Source organism: Porites lutea, chromosome 8 (genome assembly GCF_958299795.1).
Source record: "Porites lutea chromosome 8, jaPorLute2.1, whole genome shotgun sequence".
NCBI classification, from domain to species: Eukaryota; Metazoa; Cnidaria; class Anthozoa; order Scleractinia; family Poritidae; genus Porites; species Porites lutea.
This window is the reverse complement of record NC_133208.1, coordinates 18,047,298-18,068,579: the sequence shown is the minus strand read 5'-3', so window position 1 is coordinate 18,068,579 and position 21,282 is coordinate 18,047,298. Positions and strand designations below refer to the sequence as shown.

Genomic DNA, 21,282 nt, shown 5'->3' with positions numbered 1-21,282 from the left:
GGTTAATTCGTGGTCACGTGGCCTTGTCTGAATCTAATTGCATCTCGTTTCTGATACAATTCAGCAATTGTAACAAGCTCAAGATACAACAGCACGTGTTCAACATAGTGGAACGGTGGCGTGAGAGAAGGCAGGAAAACCCGACTGCCAGTTTTTACTTTCCTGAATGAACACAATAACAACAACCAAAAAATGGAGCCTCAAGCTAAAAGCAACGTTTTTTGAAGATATCCCTCGAGCCCTGATGTTTCCCTCAACTTCGTCTTCAGTGTGTCAGGGTTTTTCGACAACAACAACAAAAACAAAAAACTTAGAAAAAGTCGATTCTTCCCTTCCAAATTGCTTGACCTTCTGCCACCTATGATGTCATAGCCACTTAAATGTAACCATAGAGACCAATTTGGACCAGACTTGTCAATAATCAGGTGCTAAATGAATTTAGAAAGTTGCTCCTGAGGAGAAGAGGTTTGACAACGTATAATAGCTAAAAAATTAAAATGCAGGGAAAAAAGTAGGGAGCAGCATCGCCTTACACCTGAGGGAGAAAATTAGGATAACACAGGAGGCTCCTGGATAACATAAGTACTGATCGCTTGTAGTGCACGGCACGCACGGTGAGGTATAAACCTAGAACTGCATTGTACCCAGGCGCGTTCTAACAGATTCGAGAGCGACTGGGATTTTAATTCCGCGCCTGATATCTTCCCAGCGTCCTTTGCGTCCACGCTAAACGTTCCCATGGTTCAATGCGCGATACTCCTTGATGGCTCGTGCAGTAGCGTTTCCGTTTTTCACTCTTGAGACGACTAGGAACGAGGCAGCACCAAAAGCTTCATTCGTAGTGTTTAACCTTAAAAACGCGCGGCGCGGCAGCAGCAGCTGAAGCAAACAAACTTAAACAAGCCACAAATTTTACTTACATTACTGATTCCGCTCTTTCTAAACACCATTCCCGGACAGGTTTTATATGCTTTAAAAAAAGTGCAGGGACAAATACAACAAGCCATAGAACAATTCCCATCGACAGATGTCCTGAAAAAAAAAAAAAAAAAAAAAAAAAAAAAGGAAGAAAGAAATCACACAGACAGTGAAACCTGTCACACAAGATACCACATTTAACGAACACTCGCGACTGTAAGTCATAAACATGACATTTTGCCTAAATTTTTATGGAAAACGAAACTCTATTCAACGGGATAACCCTCATAACCTTTTGTTAATTATAAGTTGATACTAGCGATCAGTCCTGTGGATGTTAGGGTTAGGGTTAGCCTCCCGTCACGCAACGCTCATTAAAGAACTTTTATGGGGCCCGGGATAGTGGTGGAAAAAGGCAAGTCAAAGGCGATGTGGGCACTTTCTAATCTAACCTGACAACATACACATCTATACAAAGTAGCTCAGTATATAGTAAATGTGATTTTGAGCCAAATGGCAAGGCGGACTTACTGCTCCTATCTTGTTACAGTACAAGCTGTTCAAACCCTTTTAACCCTTAGGTCTAAGAGTGGTAGCACTAAATTTCTTCTTCTAATAATCTTTGCTTGATAAAACAGTAGTACCGAGAATCAAGGACTTGATCATACAAGTTAATTTATATTGTCCCTTTTTTTTGTTTAAACAACTGTATAGAGAGAGCAAATGAGAATTGAATTTATTTTAATTTGAGGGTTTAAAGGGTTAAGTGGACACACTCCTAGTCACCCATGCAGCCATTGTTTAAGAAGAGCCTTGTGCAGGAACAAGAAAAAGAACCGGTGAAACTTGTAAATGTCTGTAGTATGATACAGCTCTGCAGCATAATTACTCATTGCAACTTAAATCAAAATCAAAATGTGGTAAGTTGACTGTATAAATGTGGTTTGAGTTCAGATAAAGTGACTACATATTTAAGGTTCAAGTAAAAAATAAGCCTTTGAATTCTTTGACTGGCTATTCTTCACCACCATCCCGAACCCATAGAAAATGTCTTTAAATAAGCAGGTGTAATTCCTTTTCGTTGGCTAACGACGGTCTAGCTTGTTTTCTGTTATCTGTTTCATTCAGATACCAGTTTGATTCTCGACATTTGTTAGTGGCACACTTTGCCTCGCTTTCGTGTGGATCAGCAACACAGCTGACCATTGCAACGATGGCTCAACACGTGCCTTCTCTTCAGCTTCCTTTTGCGAAATACACAGCTCACAAAAGCGAGTTGACAAGTCGTATTCGTGAATGTTGTGCGAGTATAATTTGCACTACTTTGTTACCGTGTTGCTTAAGGCGTTGTTCGTTTTTTTTTTCTTTCAAAGCGTCATTGATTTAAAATCACTGTTGACTGCAAATCATGCGAAAGGAGATACATAAAGTGACCAACAGACCAAAATCACGAGTTGAGCTGATTTTCTCTGATCTGTGAATAAAAGTGAACTGAGCCAATGTGCTTGGTGGCCGATGTGCCAGTAATTGACATATTCCTATCCTTCCTCTGTACTAGAATACAATTTAGACATTAGTACCAAAATGTCCTAACATTTTCTCCAAGAATTGAGAATACTAAGAACATAAAGCCTGCTTAACACACTCTTATCTTATCGTTAAGTGCTTATAACAAAAAAGGGTGTTAGCGACTCGCATTTTAATGAAATGCGTGTCGAGACGCAATTTTCTCTCCAAGCATAGTTCTAAAAAAATATGGGCCACTTTAACTGCACCTTCTACTCTACGGGATGAAACCTTCTGATCAGCAGTTCCACCATATGCGATCAGTTTTTTTCTTTCACTTTGAACTTAAACAATTATGGAAGTGAAAAAATGAACAGGTCAATGGATTAGAGCTGATTTATTCAATACTAGATGATACTAAGCTTACTAAAGTTATATAACTCCTACCATAAATTATATAGGCAATTTGATATCCTGAGAACCGAAGACTCCCTAACTGAAATTAAAAAAAAAAAAAACAATACAATAAACAAACGAAAGCAATTATGAGCACCCCTAAAGGAAGTCGGTCACACAAAGTTTATGAATACTGATTGGTTTTATTGGTGTCTTTTTTAGACATGCGCTTTGGAAGACTCGTGGAGAGTCAGGCCATGCAACTACAATTGTAGGTTCATTTTATCCGAAAACGACGGTCCGACAAACTAATTTATTTGTGTTATAGAAAAAGTGTTAATCGGCTTCATGGATGACACAGGGTTTACCATTTTATAACGACTTTTTAAGGTCTTTTCAAGGACAAGTTTAATTTTCAATGCAAGGACCACCTACCAGGAATGTAATTTTACAGAACTGATTTTCAGCGCACTTTTTTCTCTTAAATTGACAGTTAATTAATGCATAAAACAAAAGAACGCTTTATGTCAATCATCTTTAACCGGTTTCTGAGCTACTATTTGTGTTCTGTCTTACCTTGGACAACCAGAAAGTGTTATAAAACACTTGTCAGGCCACTACATACAGAGTTGAACAAAATTAAAGGAATTTTCAAGGACTTCCACAGAAATTTACAGACTTTTCAAGGCAAAAAGGAATTCGAGGACTTTTCACGACTGTGAGAACCCTGGATGAGAATATAACGCGAAGTTCCTGCATCAAGTCAGAAGTGAAAAACGTTGTTTTATGACTTGAAAGTATATTATGTATTGGCACCCTCTCAATTTAAAGATCACGTCTATTGGCCATCAGAAAATAGCCTGACTTTTGTGAATGCAAGATTAAGAAGACAAACGTGACAGTCACTTACGATCACCCACAGACCATTCGGTCTTGTGAAATAAACAATTTTTGGAAAAAGACAAGCAAAATACATTTGCAAGAACTATTAGAGGTGTTGGTACAAATTGTAGCCTGTGGCTTAAAAAGTCCTCAGTCTACCTGCGCTATCTTAAGCTAATTGAAGGACTCACCACTAGTTTAGGGGGAGAAGGAAACACTCCTTGGGCAAACCTTCTTTGACCTTTATAAAGCTGTAGAACATGATCCCTGGCGTAAATAAAGAAACGCGATTACTGTACAAATTAAGTATATGGGATCCTGACAACAGTTGGTCCAGGGTCTGGAAGGGTATTTTCGGGATCCGGGATTTGATTGAAATACAGTGCGGGATTGGAAAAAACGCAACATTTTTTGACTGTAAACGGGATTTGACCGCTACTCAGGAAGCGGAATTCGCTAAATTCTTGGCGCGGGATGCGGTATTGGGAAAGAAAACGTTATTTGGAACACAGATGACACTAGAAGTTCGGGATGCGGGATTGGATCAACCAAACAGACTAACAAGATCTGGAAGGGGGTCCTGATCCCGCATTGCCGCTCATTTTTTAAAGATCATTTGTTGCTGCGTTAGCAATGTTAACCTCTTACCCTTCTCTTTAAAAATCCCCTTATTCCAAAGAGTTGATTTTGCATTTAACAATCTATTGAAGACAACTGTATTTAATGATTATCTGCAGATAACACAAACTGGATTTTAAAATTCTTCACTTGGATCGAGATTTTTAGGGATACCGTTGTTGAAATAAAATGAATTACCAGAGGCTACCTCACCAGTTTTAAACAAGTTCTCTCTCTCTAATAAACCCCATCTCCAATTAACTCCCCCTGGCTTCCCCCCCTTAAAAAATACGCCCTACCCCGGTGGTATAATAAAGAGATCACGCTCAGTACTAAAAAATCATTACACTTTGAAAAGAGACCGAGCCCTGCCCCACACAAATTGGAACTAGGAACGAATACTATCAGAAATTTAAAGCCTTATACACTCGAAGCAATCGTAAGCGACCACTAAGGAAATTCAAAACTGATGTGGTCGTAACTAGAGCTGGTCACTTACAAGAATAAACTCTCGTAAGAGACCGAAAGATAAAACAATGGAGGGTGGTCTCTTACAGGAGCTTCAACAACTCATAAATAATCCATAAAGGAAAAACAAAAGAAATCAAAGTTAAATGAGTGTCTTTATATCTGATATAGACACGGCTAAATTTAACGTTCAGCCTTTTAGATCAAAATAACGTCAAATCTTAATCTACCTGGAGTTATGAAAACCGGGTTAGCAAACACTTTGTAATTTTTCTCAATTTCCACTGTCTAATAGCTTGACTTGTGTTTACTGTGTTGCTTGCTTATGTCGTCTTTTTTTTTTGCTCGTTTTGTGGTTAGGGATTTGTGTAGAAGTGGATGTAGACAGAATTACTATCTTACCCCCTCCCCCCCTCACCATTTTTTTTTCCCTACCCACAATTCTTTCTTTAACACAAGTGAGTTATTTGAAATCAGCGCTCGCCTAAAGCTAGTTTTGGTGCCGTTTAGCAGTTTAGTTTTATATATTGGTCACCTTGAGAAAAGTTTCCCGGAGAGCATCATGTAAAGCTCTGAGATGGGACAAAGTTATCACGATTCGCAGAGTCTGCATCGTCCAATATCGTATTATAATTATTCTCGTTTCATTTGGCTGAACGGATCAATCACCCTAATCCGGGCTGAGACAAAAAAGGGACGATATTGTTCGCTTCAGCTAAGGTGACCACTAAGTCTTTGGCCTCGGGAACAGGTTCTTAGGAGTCAAATGAATTAGGTGAGAGCAAAATTGCCAGTAAACTTTGACCCGGGCCAAGACTTTTTTCTCTGGTGTGAAAACAAGGCTAAGGTGATCCGCCGACCGTGTGACTCTACATCCGGGAACTTGAATAGGACGAGTGTAAGAGAAAAGTCCAGAGGTGTTTATCTGGCAATAGGCTGAGTTTTTCCGAGTTATTCGATGATATTTCGCTTATGTTAAACGTGAGAAGATTATGCGTGGTTGTGGATAGTCTTATCAGTGCCGCGAAAGTGTGTGATTGTGTGGTTTCCGCATGGTGTCGACAGGTGTGTGATCGCGTGGTTGAACTGCGGTTTCGCCAAAATATTCTGTGCCAGCCATTAATATTGTTTCGTCGGTGTTTAGCTTAGCTGATTGTACCTTGGAAAAGCAACTCTCGACTCAGAAAAATTGGATCTAGGTCTAGTTTCAGCGGGCTCTAACGGCATTGCACCATGGGCCGGTTTTTGCAGATAAGAAGGTGATAATTTGTGCACTGTGATTCATTCAGTTTGTTGTCTATTCCATGCGGAATCCTGTTGTTCATCGGACCGCGAAAAAAGTAGTGTTTTGCTGACTATTTAAGTTGTTATGTAAGCCTTAACCACGCACTTTTTCGTTGCAGTTCACTCTCAACTTAAAAATTTCTAGACTGAAATGACACCGGTTTGAAACTTTGGGAAGTCAGTTTACTGAATAAATGTTCTAAAATTTGCGTCATTTTAAATTTGTACTCGTTGGAATGCTTCTAGGGACCATTAACTTACTGCCCCGCGTCAGATAAAGGCTTTTAATCGGCCTTTGAATGAATTTTGTTGTTTTAAATTACCAAGTAGTAGAATGAGTTGATATTTTTGCTAACCCGGTTTTCAAAAATCCAGGTATAAATATTATTGCAAGAATGTCAGTCTACATCAGAAGATTTTGAAGCCGTTCAATAAACTCACAGTTCGTGGTCGCTTACAAGTAGAGCTTGAAAACAAAGGAAAAGTCCAGTTGGGTAATCTCAAAAGTGGTCGCGGTAGCTTACGGTTCAGTGCTTTTCATTACAAAGTATAAGTCACAGTTCAAACAGTTTTTTTGCAAAGGTGCTCGTAACTAGAGATGGTCGCTTACGAGAGTGGTCGAAAGGAGAGCTTCGACTGTATTTTGTCACATTTATGGTTAAAACCCTAACCCAGTCCAGACTAATTTCTGGTGCTGCACCACTCAATCCTCCCTACCCCACCCCCCTCCCCAAACCCAACCCCAACCTGCTCTGTGCGCGTCGTCTTTATGGACAATCTGCCCCCCAATCTGCATTCGTACAACTTATAATCTTGTCCTCACCGATGGCTCTTCATAAAATGCAGCAGCATTATGGCACTTATCATCGCTGACAAAACGAAAGCTCCTTGCCAAGTTTCTAGAAATAGATACATCTCTAAATTAAGGCCTGTAATGTACTAGCTAAAATTGTAAAACTTTGCTTGCAGGGCTCAAGTAGAGGTTTGCTCACGCACGTGACGACAATCTCCTATCGCAACACAGACTTCATTTTACTTACGTGTAATTTCGGAGTTTATTTATGTTTTCACCGACACTGGGCTCATATTGACATGTTCACGATTTAGGGCCCCATCTACCCGTTGTTTGAAAACGAATAATTTTCCTTCCGGAATAGCCTTTCGTCCACCCGTATCCGATAAAAGCGACCATAAAAAGCGCTTCTTTTTAAATGCTCTCCTATATTGGAAGTTTGAAATCCCCAAAATCTTGTGGAAAGATGGTAAAAGGAGATTTTGGAAAATGATGACATGAAAATACTTGTATGGTTAATTACAGGTAACCCAGGCTCTGTGACTGGTACCACAGTACGAATCCAGTAGAATGACAGTGTTTGTATAGGGTAAAAATACGATCCTAAAATTTGCAGGTAATACTAAAAAAGGTCACTCTGCAGTAGTACAATCAGCATTGCAGTATTCTACTTGCAGAATTTAATACGTCTACATTATTATTTTTGCTTATCAGGTCTTTATAGATCCTGCGTTCTTCGTCATATTCGTTTGCGGTCCTTTGCAGTCCTTTGTGGTTAATGTTTGTACTCTGCAGTTAGTTATTGTTGTCCTTAATGCTCAAACGAATTTGCGTGATAATTTGCTCAAATTCACCCTCCATACAATATAATACACGTGGAAGGCACGCGATGGCATCTCGGCCTCTATGCTCCCTTTCCAACACAATTTTTTCCACGAAAATCAAACTCCAACGGCCCACAAGCAAATGTATCTCCAGCAGGGGAGGCTAACTTTGGACAAGCTATGTAGAAAGGAAAGCTATGTAGAAAGGTCACCCCAGGACACAGCCCGAGATGGATTTGATTTGTACAGTGCCCAGGACTCATTTGCTTGGCCGCGCGTTGATCTGGCCCTGCCACTCCGGTGCGACGACTTTCGGCCTTCATGGATTATATGCTTCGTGTTTGTCAAAGTCTAATAGATTCGTTTTTCTAGCTGGGAAAGCTTCATTGGTTTCTATATCTGATGCTATCCTATTTCTACGATCTAGCATGTTTATTTACCGTTAGAGTTTGAATTTCGGAGAAAAAGTTGTCTAGGAAAGGGAGCATAGCGGCCGAGATGCCATCTCGTGCTTCCTACCTTGTGTAAGGAGCCTATGGGCTCCTACGTTGTGTATTAAATTGTATGGAGGGTGAATTTGAGCAAATTATCACGAAAATTTGTTTGAGCATTAAGGACAACAGCAACTAACTGCAAAGTAAGTCTTATTGACCTTTGTTTAGTATTTCCAAGAGAGAATCTTGATAGAACTCAAAAAGTGTCCCCACTTTTTGCGATGAGACTGGACAGCTTTGTAGTACTTCATCAGCTTGACAGATTGACAGTAATTAAGTACCGCTAAGAAGACATTATGACGTTATCAGTTACAAATTCGCCTCTTTTACTATTTTCGATATATTTTAGCCTCAGTTTCAGGCCTTCATTACCTACAGAAACCTTGGGTGCCTCGTACCATATCAAACAAAGCTTTCTCCTGTTTATCTCACTTTTATACACGTATATGGGGAAGCTAAAAATTTCAGAAAGGTCAAATGCTTACATTTTAATTGTTATATGCTACGGACTTTCCGCAGTTGGTACAGTCTTTCGCTCTACACGCGGAGATTTGTGAAAACAAGGATTACCGAACAGAGATCTATAAACAAGACCTCGGAGGTTCTGGGTTAGGTCAAGGTGTAACGCTTGCACTCATTTCGGAGAAGAGAGATTATTTTACGGTGATTGAAGGCCACTTCCACTGGTTTGAAATCACGTGTCAAGGTGGCCATGTTGCACGACAAAACAATACAAATTTTTAGCAGAATGCATGAAAAAAATAAGTTTTAGTTCCCAGCAGACGGAAAAGGCTTTTGATACAGTCGATCATAAAATTCTTTCACACAAGTTAGATCACTATGGTTTTCGTGGTGTTACAAATAAGTGTTTCTCATCTTACTTGGAAGGTCGAACTCCAACGACGCAAATTGGTTTCTTTATATCTAAAAGAAAAAATACCACTTGCGGTGTGCCGCTAGGCTCGGTCCTAGGCCTATTCTCTTCCTAATCTATGTCAACGACACCCAAGAATCCTCCGACAAAATTAATTTCTTTTTATTTGCTGACGACGCGACTGCCGTATATGCTGACAAAAATCTCAAGTCCCTTGAGTCGATTGTAATTCAAGAACTCTGCAAGTTGCTCGATTGGTTAACGGCAAATAAATTAACCTTGAATATTAAAAAGACTAATTTTGTCACTTTTAGACCGGCTCAGAGAAAACGTCTCTTGCGAAATGAATTCCCAGAGTTCTGGGAATTCCTAGGATTTCCTAGGAATTCCTAGGAATTCCAATTTATTCCAAGACATGCAAATGAGCAAAGATAAAAAACCTTGGAATATTTGGGAATACTTGGGAATGGGTTAAAAAACCAGTGGGAATTTTTGGGAATTCCTAGGAATTCCCAATAATTCCAAGTTTGAAGGAAACTGTCTTTGGAACTTATGGGAATTATTGGAAATTGCTAAAACACCAATCAGAATTTGTGGGAATTCCTAGGAATTCTCAATAATTCCAAGTCATTGTTAACTTGGAAACACTGGCTTAATTTTTAGGAAAAACGATAACTGTTCAAAGGTAATAAAAAGCGTAAAAAAATTTAATAATCATTTCTTTAATTGCCTATAACAACAAGGATTTCTTGACATCTATATACAACATTTATTGCGACTTAAATCTTTAAAAAAAATTATCAACAATAAGCACGATACTGAAAGCTTATTCAAAGTCGACTTCTCGTACCTGAGCTTTCCAAACATGTCCACAACACGTTTTTCATCGCGGCTTTGCCTAATAAAAGGTCATCGCTTCTTGAAAAAACAATACGAAATTTTCCTCTCGCTGCTTATACCTCAAAAGCGTTGGAATATTTTATTTAGCTCCGAAAACGACCGCTTTTTTCAACTTGCTCATCATCGAGCAAAATCATCCGCCATGTTTGAGCTATACTGGTTACCAGTCTCCCCACTAAGTGAATTGCGTCATCACGTGCGTGAGTTCCGTTTGGTGAATTCAAATTCACGCGTACTTTCATTAGCAAGAGCACAAGTATTTTGCATCCGAAATTAACGTTAGTTTAAACGCGGATTGTTCATTTATTTTGTTGTTGACACATGAAACGTGCTTCCAGTCATGTCCGAGAACGATAAGTCAGCTGGATTGTGAAAGGTAAAGGTACGTTCCTGCTTCGTAATCTGTCTTCTGATGGTAACCACGTACTCAAATAATGAAGCTGGAGATCAAAGTGAAATTATAGATCGTTCCGATATATGAACACGAAACTTCAAGATGGCATGGAAAACCATTAATTGGTTCCTTTTTGTTTACTGGAGACATAACTGTAGTCGTTGTTGCAAATGGTTGATGGAATTCTACGTGAATAAGCTAATACTCGATCAGATTCTGGCGGATTTAATACAGTAGAATCTCGATAACTCGAACTCCGATAACTCGAATTCCCCGCTAAGTCGAACTAAATTTGCTTTCTCTTAATCAAGATTTCACTGAAATTTACCCCGATAACTCCAATTCCCCACTTAAAATCGAACTATTTTTCGTTTCCCTTTAGAGTTCGAGTCTACTACAAGTATTTTAGTTTCCAGTTCATTATTTTGTTCTCAGTTTGAGACCTGAATTAGAAGAGCGGCTTAATAAGGGCTTAGCAGATAAGCTTGCTGGAAGCAAGTTGGCCTGGCTTTTCCTTTTTTTACATATATGTTCCCGCTGTAAAATTAATTCAATCAAGACTTTTGCTGTATTATTCCAGTTACAAATGTGTCCCACAATTTTTCAATAATGACTCAAGAACAATTTATATCTCAGGACTTTAATTGTTTTATTCAATTTTTTAAAAAACAAAACATGTACCATAAGATGTGATTTTGAACATTATTATCATAAACTTGTTTTAATGCAATTTCCATGCTTTCTCCAGTTGGTAATTAATCATTAAATTTGCATATACTTTACTATCCTGGCATTGGATGTTGATTGATGACATGATGTTAAACCTGTAAACTCCTAGAATTCCTAGGAATTCCTAAGAATTCCTAGGAATTACTAGGAATTTCTGGGAATTTCTAAGAATTTTTTGTGCTTTAAAATCTTGTAGGTTGGAATTCCTAGGAATTCCTAGGAATTCCAAGTCTAGTTTCATTTCCATTTGGAATTTCCGGGAATTTCTAGGAATTTAGAACCAGAACTTTTTAAACTGGGAATTCCTAGGAATTCCTAGGAATTCCAAGTCCGAATTTACCGTGAAAATTCACACCTACGATTCCTAGGAATTCCTAGGATTTTTTTCCTAGGAATTCCTTGGATAATCCTAGGAATTCCTAGGAATTCCAAAAGTTATTTCGCAAGGGGTCACTACCTGTCACCCTGATATAATGATACTGGACAATGATCAAAATAAGAATATGGCTCTAGAATGTGAAGAATTTGTGAGATATCTAGGTATAATAATTGACAAGAGTCTTTCTTGGAAATATCATATTGACCTTGTAGCTATTAAAATCAGCCGAACTGTAGGATTGATCTGTACACTACGGCATTTTCTGCCAAAACATACTCTTTGAACTATTTCTTGATCCCTTGTTGCTCCTTATTTAACTTATGGTTTGATGGCCTGGGGCCAAGCATATAAATCGAACCTTGAAAAGCTTCTCAAGTTTAAAAGCGAACTTTTCGCTTTATCTATTTTTCTGAGCGAAATCAGCATGCAATTCCATTATTTATTGACGCCGGTGTTTTACCGTTAAAACCTTTGTATTATGAGCTTTTAGCTAACCTTATGTTTGAAATAAGACACAGTAATGCTCCTGGAAACATTCAAGATCTCTTTCAAGATATTTATTCTTATAATACTCGATCCTCTGCCTCTAATGACTTTCACACACAAAGTTCCAGACTCGCAATTCAAGTTAATTTATTTTCTAGAATCGGAACAAAAATATGGAATGAAATGCCTGTATCTATAAGAAAACTTTCAAAAAATGCCTTTAAGAGGAAAATAAACAAACACTTTTTGAGATCCTAGTTTCAAAAGACTGTTATATTGATCTCCCGGAAATCGTTCAAAAAATTAAGTTGAATTTATTTTCCTCTTAGTTAGTATGTAATCATTAATATCGTTTGGTGTATCAGTAGTCTCTTGTCATAACTGTTGTCATTCATTATTAGTAATACCATTAGTTTATCAGTAGTCTCTAGTCATTGATGTCAATTTTAGTTTCTTTAGTTCTCTTGTTACTTTTAGTTGTGTTAAATTGTATTTATTTCCTGTAAACATGACCCGCCTAGATTAGCTTTGCTACCCGCGGGGATGTTATAATTGTACTTTTAACTCAAAACACAATAAAAATGTATTTATGTATGTATTTATGTATGTATTTATGTATGTATGACGGAAACGCTTCAGCTATTGTCCACCAACATGGCCTCCGTGACTTCAGCTACAAACCAGCAGTACGGACAAAAAATTATTCGTTTTCAAACAGAAACGGCTTAACATATGCATGTGAACAAGAAAAACGATTTTAGAAAAATACCGTAAAATTCCGAAAATAAGCCACTCCATGTATAAGGCTCTCCAAATATAAGCCCCCGGGGGCTTGTACTCGGAAATTGCCCTCAAACACAAAGTAAAACATTTATAATGAAGTTAGCTTTGCATGATAATAAATCACGAAAGATTTGTGAAATACGGCTTATCATTAGCTTTGCCGGGATGAAAGCGGCTCAAGATTGGGAAGAATCGTGAACTCGGTTTTCATAAACGTCGTTCGTCTGAAACCTTGTAACGATAGCAACACATTTAATTTGTCACAACCTTCATGGTTTATTGAAAATAGTTCACTTACCAAGTAGGTCAAACAAAAGATCCTTGTTGACAGAGGGATCTGGGTAATCCTTTTTCAAAACGTCAGCGACATAGAGTTCTGTTACAAAGAGCTGTAAAAAAGTAGGATGAAAACAACTGTTACGTTTTTTTTATGCTGTTCATAATGTTCATTACTTTTCATTCTGTCAGCAACTTCAAATCCTATATGCATGCATGGCTTGGTAGCCTGATTGGCAACATATTTAAAAGTGCGTTATGTGTGACTGCTACTGCCAAAATATGTCCACAAAATCTCCAGGGGCCGACCATTGAACTTTTGATTTTGAGGGGGTTAAGGGGGGGGGGGGGGGGGGAAGGTTGAGGGTGGTGGTTGATTTTGAAAAAAAAATCCTGCAAGCGCGTGTCGAAAGAGAAATTTTGCAAGCAGCACGAATAAAATTTTAAAAAAAATTCTTGCACTGCTTTAAGAAAGAAAAAAAAAATGTTACTAAGAGGTTTACAAAATCCCAACAAAACTGGAACCACTCTTCCCTTGTTCCCTTTTAAACTCTGGATTTGGTGGTGCTGCAGAATTATAATGCTTCATACAAGCAATGTATTACAATCGACAAATCAAGAAATCAGTGTTATTTTCGGGTAGCCTGTGGTGAAGAAAGTCGGTGGCCTGAAAGAGAATCAGTGCCCAGAAAGTGGCCAGTTTTCACAGCAAAAAGTACAAGGAACACCATCACTTTGTTTTATGTTCAACTATGAGGTACTCGATTTAGAGGTGAACTGAAAAAAGGTTGAGCAAATATTATTAGAGCTAATTTTTTCATGCATATACAAACCATGATCCACTATAGATTTCAATTCTGCTTTCACACCTGTTCTGGAGATTTCGGTCCACTTTTAAATTGTAAGTGATGATTCTAGCAGCATTTACCATACCATAAGCACTTCGGAACTGCTTTTTGCTGTTTTTTAAATTAAGAATCTAAACATTTTCAAATTTGCTTGATGTGCATCACTTTATGATAGGACAATATTATAATGACTTCATATGATATGAGTGTAAAGAATGACTTTCCAAAACATAGCTATACAAGAATGATTTTGTCAGCTTACTAAATTTTAAGGCTTTGCAGCTCTGCAGCTCTGCAGCTCTATATCAGGTTTATTACTGCATTAGCCACGATGTAAATGTAAATGAATTTTTACAAAAACTTGGACTGATCCTTTTTGAGGGAAAAAAATCCTTCAGAGAAATAAGAAGGGAAAAATATCCTGAAGAGAATTGAGATAGGGAAAAAGATATCCTTCCCAGCGGGTTTCTGGAAAAAAATTCTTGCTGACCAGAAATCACCCACCCCCCTTCCCCTCTCAAAAGTTAAATGGTCGGCCCCTTATGTCATATTGCATTGGTGCGTCATGTGCTTCTCCCAAAGTGAACCCCCCTCACCCCCTCCCCCCTCGACAAAGAAAGAAGGAAATAAAGAAAACACACACACACTATTTCCGGGACGCTGCGCTAGTACACTGGAGAAAATCGAATACATTAATCGAAGCGGCAGCAAGAAATTAAAAACGCACCTGAAAGACAGTTATTGCAGCAACTACAACAGTTGAAACTAGCTGGGTCGAGAATTTGAAATCTGAAAAGCCATCAAGAATGCTATTAGGCAGGGCAAGGCAAGGCACTATTTGATACAAGTTTAAATGCAAAGAAGAAAAAAACACACACACAACGAAAAGCTGTTGCAATTTCTAATAACTTCGTCACACAATAACATTTCAGGGACTGTAGCATCAAGGCCTGTCAGTAAAAGGATGTTATATTTCAGTCACCTGAGTTATAGTTGTCAAGGGGAGAAGAAATTATAAGTCATTTGCATATGGTAGTCGATAAAGCCCCGTGTAAACGGACGCAACGTTGTTGGCCAACAACTCCCAACATTGTTGGATGTTATATGTTGCGTCCGTTTGTACACCCTGTTGCATGTTGTTGCGTGTTGTTGGGAGTTGTTGCACAAAAATCGAAACCGATCGAACTTTTAGCTACGTACAAACAGACCCAAAACGTGACTCCCATCAAACTGGGCCAACAATGTCTGGAATTTTGCGTCCCTAACGTGTAGCTGAAGGTACCAACCATTGATAGAAATAAAGATACAAGAAACCATCAATGCAAAAACGAAAGAAAAGAAGAACCATAACAAACGGTTGGAAAGGCTCGTAGGAAAGCACTGAGAGGAAACAACGGGCTTCAAAGTATAGAGGGTTAAGAGTCGGACTGCAGCCACATAATATTATAGATAGCAATTTAAACAATGACGCTAATTTAACAAACCTTCTCTCGGCTTGTAAATGTAGTGCAGAAGCTTAATATACCACTTCGTGTTGGCTGCATTCCTTTAAAACAAACAAACAAACAACAAAATATATATGTATAGGTAATCACAAGATTTCGAGTGCAATTGGGAATAGACACGAAGTTCAATTACCACTTTATTAATATATGATTTAGCCAGGGCTAAAAGCGAAGCTCCAATTAATAAATTTATAATTTAAATCAAACAATAAACTTTTAATCCACGAATCAGTTAACTTAAGGGCACATTCATGTGACTTTTGAGGGAAAGGCTAAGTTATTTAGAGTGAAACATCTTACATCGAATTGATAACCTTATATGTACACCCAAAAGATGGGAAACATCTTCGATCACATTCAAGATCACAGTAGATTAGGCCTCGATAACAAATTCTTGGAAAACAAATCACGCCGAATTTTTTTGCGTTCACCAGGTTTACTTTACAAATTCTTGCCAACAAATCTGGGGGTGTTTAAACCAACCTTTTATAATTTTTATACATCACATATGAGGTGAAACAGTACTATTTATCATACAGACCTCGGACAGAATGCGGTATTTCACAATTTTTCAAGACAAATTGCACTCAGTCAATATTCAGGACGATCAATCGTGGGCTTTAAGCGAAACCGTTCAAAAATATTATATTGTGGTTTTACCTACAAAACCAAATCGTTGTTTGATGAAAACAATGACCATTTTCCTTGGTCTAATCTTAAATTTTGTTGCTATGAAACAGCTCTAATTTGATTGGCTCTCATGGGTTTCTTTTTGAAACCCACATGTAATTTGTATTAGTATTGCAAATTTGCACTTGTCAGTTACAGGAGAACTACACTCCTTCAGCCAATCAGAATTAAGTAATTGTTTGTGTGTATTATTAATGGGTAAAATAAAGATCAAACTGATAAGATGTCCCTACAAAAGTACTGGTGTGGGCCACATAAATTCGCACCTGTTTAATCTTGGATTGAGTATCTGCTTGACATGTTTTACTACAGGCCCCGCAGCCAAACACGTCTTACTGGTTTCAACGGCCCTCTGCAAGATTCCGTTAGAACACACGAGATTAATAAATCAATAAATTTTTGACTTTACTTGACGGTTATGAAATATAAAAGTTAATACAATACAAGGTTTTTTTAAGGCTATTAGTGGAGCGATTCTAATAGGCATGAGAATTTGCTTCAATATAAAAGTGTACCTCGTAAAGTAACATAACCGCTTGGTCGCCATTTATGGCCAAGAACCATTTTCTTCGGACTTCCAGGATGAGCAACACAGCAAATCGTAGAGTGATGAACAACAGACACAAGATGGTTGGGAGTTGGCCGAGGAACCCAATAAAAAGCCTATTCCTGATTTCACCCTAAAATGAATTGAACAATATAAATATATTTCACAAGATCCTTGTTAAAATGAAATTGCGCGACGTTGCGATCAAACGGCTACAAATGATGATGCGAATCCCTGGGCGGGCAAGATATATATAAATTATATGTATATATACACTCGCTTTCAAAATGGGTGACGTATAGGAAATATATATATCTTTTGTTTTTTCTCTTGTTTCCCGGAAAAAAAAACAAAAGAAATGTATATTTCTGAAATGTAAACCTTTATGAAAACGAGTCAGTGAATTTCCTGCACTATTCACTTTTGTTGATTGTTAGTAGTCTCTCTTGTAATTTTAATCGCTGTGCCGTTTGTTTTCAGTCGTTCAGTGAACATTGCTTGCAGGAGTACTCAAAATGCCGCTCTTATCAAAGGCTTTTGAAGATTAAACATCGATTAAACCATTCAATCAAAAAATACGTAATAAATGTTTTATTATGTTCGAGCGTAACTCTATTAATTTTCATTTAAACTCTCGACCACATCTCGCACTGCAAAGTGAGAACCGGCTGGCCGTATCAGGTGATTTTGGAATTTCTTTTAAGGGTTTAGCTAAAAGCCCACGCATACTTCCATCGTCCTGAATATTGAATGAGTGTGCAAAATTGTGAAATACTGCTTTCTGTCCGAGGTCTGTATGATAAAAACAGTGCCTCATAATACTGTTTCACCTCAGATGTGATGTATAAATGGTATAAAAGGTTGGTTTACACGCACCCAGATTTGTTGGCAAGATTTTGTAAGTAAACCATGAGTAAACTTGTCGAACGCAAAAAAATTCGGCCTGATTTTTTTTCCAGACCTAATTAATCTACTGTGATCAAGAGCCATTATAGCTTTTAAATGTGATCGAAGACGATTGTCAGTTTTTAGGTGTACATATGAGGCTATCAACTCGATGTAAGATTTGGTTCACTCTTTGGCTGTTTGCAAATTATTTTTTCTCCAAAATCACTTAGCCTTTCCCTCAAAAGTCACATGAATGGCTTCAAAGTTAACTGAATTGTGGAATACAAGTTTATTGTTTGATTTAAATTATAAATTTATTAATGGAGCCTCGCTTTTAGCCCTGGCTAAATCTATAAATTACAAAAGGGACAAGCGTAATAACACGAGTTCTTCTCCTGAAAAAAGACTAGCAGTAAGTAGTATTAGACTCAATATACTTTCTTACTTTGTAATAACTCTCACACTGGAAATGTATCGCAACAGTGAAGGAGAACCTAAAAACACACAAAAAAATAAGTTAAATGTGGAAGGATAACATGGAGTGTATGTAATATAGAAAAGGTCCTTGAAAAGAATTTCATGAATCTGATCTAAAAATGCAAAGGTTGGTTAACGAAGGCTCTATGGTTAGCTTAAGCTAGCTTAGGCTCCTACCCCAGAGATAAGTGTGTTTTAATTCGTTTGTTTTTCCCTTTATCACTATTACTTTAGCAAAAGGATCACGCGCGAAGTCGATGTTACTCTTTTGTTTTACACTTTACGCCATCTTATAAAAATCCAAAAACCGTTTGTTACGATATATTACGTCATAAGTGACATGACTTGTGGAGACACCGATAGAATAGTAGAAAGCATAGAAAGGTAGCAACATTTTGAACATCACATTTTCATGTCTATTCCCATTCGTCATGAGGGTAATTAGGTAATAAGGAATCATTGATGACGTAAGTCACTCTGAAATTAATGGATTTTACTGCCAATATACAATCATTAACGTCACTCAAGACAGCAGCACGGTGGTGGTAGGTTTATTGTTTATGTATCTGCACCACAGACGAAACAGAACCTCTGGCTAATTCCGTCTGCGAGCCAGCGCCGATATCCTTGTTCTTGGCCCCCCAGCTGTGTGCCAGGATTTGAGTACGTGCCATTTTTGGCCGGTTAAAAGTTGGATACTAACTTCTGGTGAGTCGTTGAGTCAGTTGGGTGTCCAGAACAAGGATCTCGACGGGGTTAGATTAATTCTGTGCCGTAGGCTATTCATAGCTATGCCAAGACGAAAATAGTCGAATTACTGACTGAAAATGAACGAAAACATTGCTCCGGCGATGGATATTAAATGCATTTTTTGGGTCTGAAACCTTGCTTCCCGAGGAAACAGGCAAGTGTTTTGAAGATACTTACCACTGGGTTGTGATGTTAGGAACTTAGAAATATTTTGAATTGAAAACACTTACTGAATTCAGCTTTCCTATGATATATAAATATGCGGAACTAGGAGGCTGTTTTCTACGCAGCCCCACCAGCCTCCTCGATCTGAAAAACTCTTCACGATATCATATTCAGTCTCTTTCAATTAACTTGCAGATCTCATCAAAGGCTATATCGAATGAGAGTTCTATCTTTTGGTGACTTATGAACGCCGAAATTAGCACCACTTGAACTTCCAATGAGGCCAGAAAAAGCGCTGCAAGGGTACTCTGAAAGTATCATTGATGGCCAGGCCTTTTCCATAAACCTTGAGATACTTTTCACACTCTTAGAGAACCATTCGAACAGCTGAATCAACGTCCCACTAGTATATCCCAGCTCTAGGATAATTAACCGGTTGAATCGAGGACAAATTTTCCCAACATATATTTTTTTAACTTTGAATTCAAAGAAAAATCAAGATGAAGCAGCAAACAGCAGTTCAAACGAATTGCACGTGTCGACACGCAACACTCTTCCATCTACAGCAAGTAATAAGGACCATATAGTAGACACTAGTCGATAATCAGTTAGGATTCATTTACAACCATATTGTTATTTCACGAGGCATTGTCTAACCTTATAGCAGCATAAAGAAATCCAAGAGTTGATCCAACCAACTTGTATTCGGTTGTGAGGCAAGCAAAGAATGGGTAGAACAGTACTCCATACAAAAGAACACTTAATATTTTTACAAAAACTGAAAGAAATTGCAAAAATTAAACTTCACATGAACGTACCCTACGAATGAATTAAATAAATTCAAAATAAAATCGATATTATCTAAAATGGAGTCTGAATAATGACTCTGGTATATCATGAATTGACGGAAGGAAATGAAAGATACAACCTCGCACAAAATTGTTCACACGGGTCCATCTATTTTCTAACTATTGCGCCATAATGCCATCTCCCCTAAAAAGGAAAGAATAAGCCACCTCCCACCCCCTATCAATGTTGTTTTGGTCAAATTCTCGTGTTATCCTAAGCAATATCGGATAAGGGGATCGGATAAGGGGGGGGGGGGGGGGGCAAAACAGGCATTTATTTGGTGACGGTATCCATTTTTCTTTGCCAGGATGACTGGAAAAAATAGTTATTTTTGTGGTGTGTCTCAACACGTTCTGTCCGAGGTTGTAGTTGACAGTTATTTATTCAAACTATTTCACCCTTTCTGATTGGCTTTTAGTTTAATCTCCCGGCTTATTCTTCATAACCAACTAGCATTGACCAAATTTGGAAGATGTCTGCCGACATCAATAGAAGTGACTTAGATTTTACTTATTGACAGAAAAAAAGACAGACGGCGGCGCGGTCGCTCAGCTGCTTTGGCAGTTCAGAGCCGGAGAAAACAACGGAGGGTTTGACAAAGGTATTGTAGGAGCTGCTCGGAGGGTCTCTCTGCAGGAAACACTGACATGTCATTCTTCCAATTGTTTTAGTATTGTTTGGGGTCAGGGAAACGCACTATTGGTGACTTCTCTTCCGAGCAGCTGCTACATGACTCTTAACCCTTGACTTGTTCTGCGAAGACGAAAAATCCGAACTACCGCCTAAAAGCCAATGGTATCCTAAACCACCGAGAAAAAGGCAAATGTTATGAGGAAGGGAACTCTACATAGATAGAGATAAGCATGTTTTAAAGTAGGAAATATTTTGAATGAATGATAGCATTTTCTCACCCTTAAACCAAACAGAAACACCCGAGGGGGTTAATTCGCCAGTGGCGGAAAAGAAGAAAAGTCCTAGGCATGAACTGGCCGTGGCTCCAAAGGTGGCCGCAATAGTAAACCTGTTGCTGTAACTAAAACTGTGTAAAAAGTTCACTGGTCTGAAAACAAAAAAAGAAAAAAGAAAATATTTTACAATGTCTTCTAATAACTGTGCAAAGAATACAACTGTAAAAAAGGTAATACTTACATCATGAGCCCGGGATAACCATGGCAGTATTCAAGTTTTAATTTGTTTCTTCGTTTGAGACAAGACAGAACCACAATAATGGCAAGCTGTTGAGGAGGACAAAGCGAGCCTTCAGATAATACTGAAAACTTTACTTGGGCACAATAAAGTTAACCTGTTATTGCTGACGTTAAATAAAACCAAAAGCAGTGGAATAATATCGAGCCATTACTCACAGCTAGGCCGAAACATCCCCATAGGTAACTTTTTTGATCACTGGCTGGTATACACCTGGAGAGGGATAAGGTACCTTTTTTCAGTGTTTGAATCTGCTTTGTTTTTAATTAATAAAACGAGCAACGTTTGCGCAAATTTTCAATTTAATCTACTTATTATTTAAAGTATACATTTAAATTAACTTACACACCTCT

At 38.1% G+C, this 21,282-nt stretch overlaps 1 protein-coding gene and 1 long non-coding RNA gene across 2 annotated transcripts in view; both read right to left on the bottom strand.

The window, feature by feature from the left end:
* Positions 1 to 21,282, bottom strand: part of LOC140945862 (uncharacterized) — a 59,429-nt gene that overhangs the window by 23,987 nt on the left and 14,160 nt on the right. The gene's annotated exons all lie outside the window — the stretch shown is intronic.
* On the bottom strand, positions 3 to 20,377 carry LOC140946603 (stimulated by retinoic acid gene 6 protein-like). The gene is made up of 14 exons (XM_073395723.1): positions 20,371 to 20,377; positions 19,532 to 19,652; positions 17,928 to 17,976; positions 16,563 to 16,727; positions 16,314 to 16,399; positions 15,337 to 15,398; positions 14,580 to 14,641; positions 13,027 to 13,117; positions 6,896 to 6,971; positions 3,894 to 3,969; positions 2,872 to 2,920; positions 2,694 to 2,768; positions 921 to 1,032; positions 3 to 162 (listed from the first exon to the last, which is right to left on the bottom strand). Exons 1-14 carry the CDS (start codon positions 20,375 to 20,377, stop codon positions 3 to 5), a joined length of 1,191 nt encoding a protein of 396 aa, XP_073251824.1.

Coding starts and splice junctions, on each gene's coding strand:
- LOC140946603 (XM_073395723.1), bottom strand. Junction 17,977..19,531: donor TTTCTTTATGCTGCTATAAG/GTTAGACAATGC, acceptor GTGTGTTTTTAG/GTTCTCCTTCACTGTTGCGA. Junction 2,769..2,871: donor AATTGCCTATATAATTTATG/GTAGGAGTTATA, acceptor TAATTGTTTAAG/TTCAAAGTGAAAGAAAAAAA.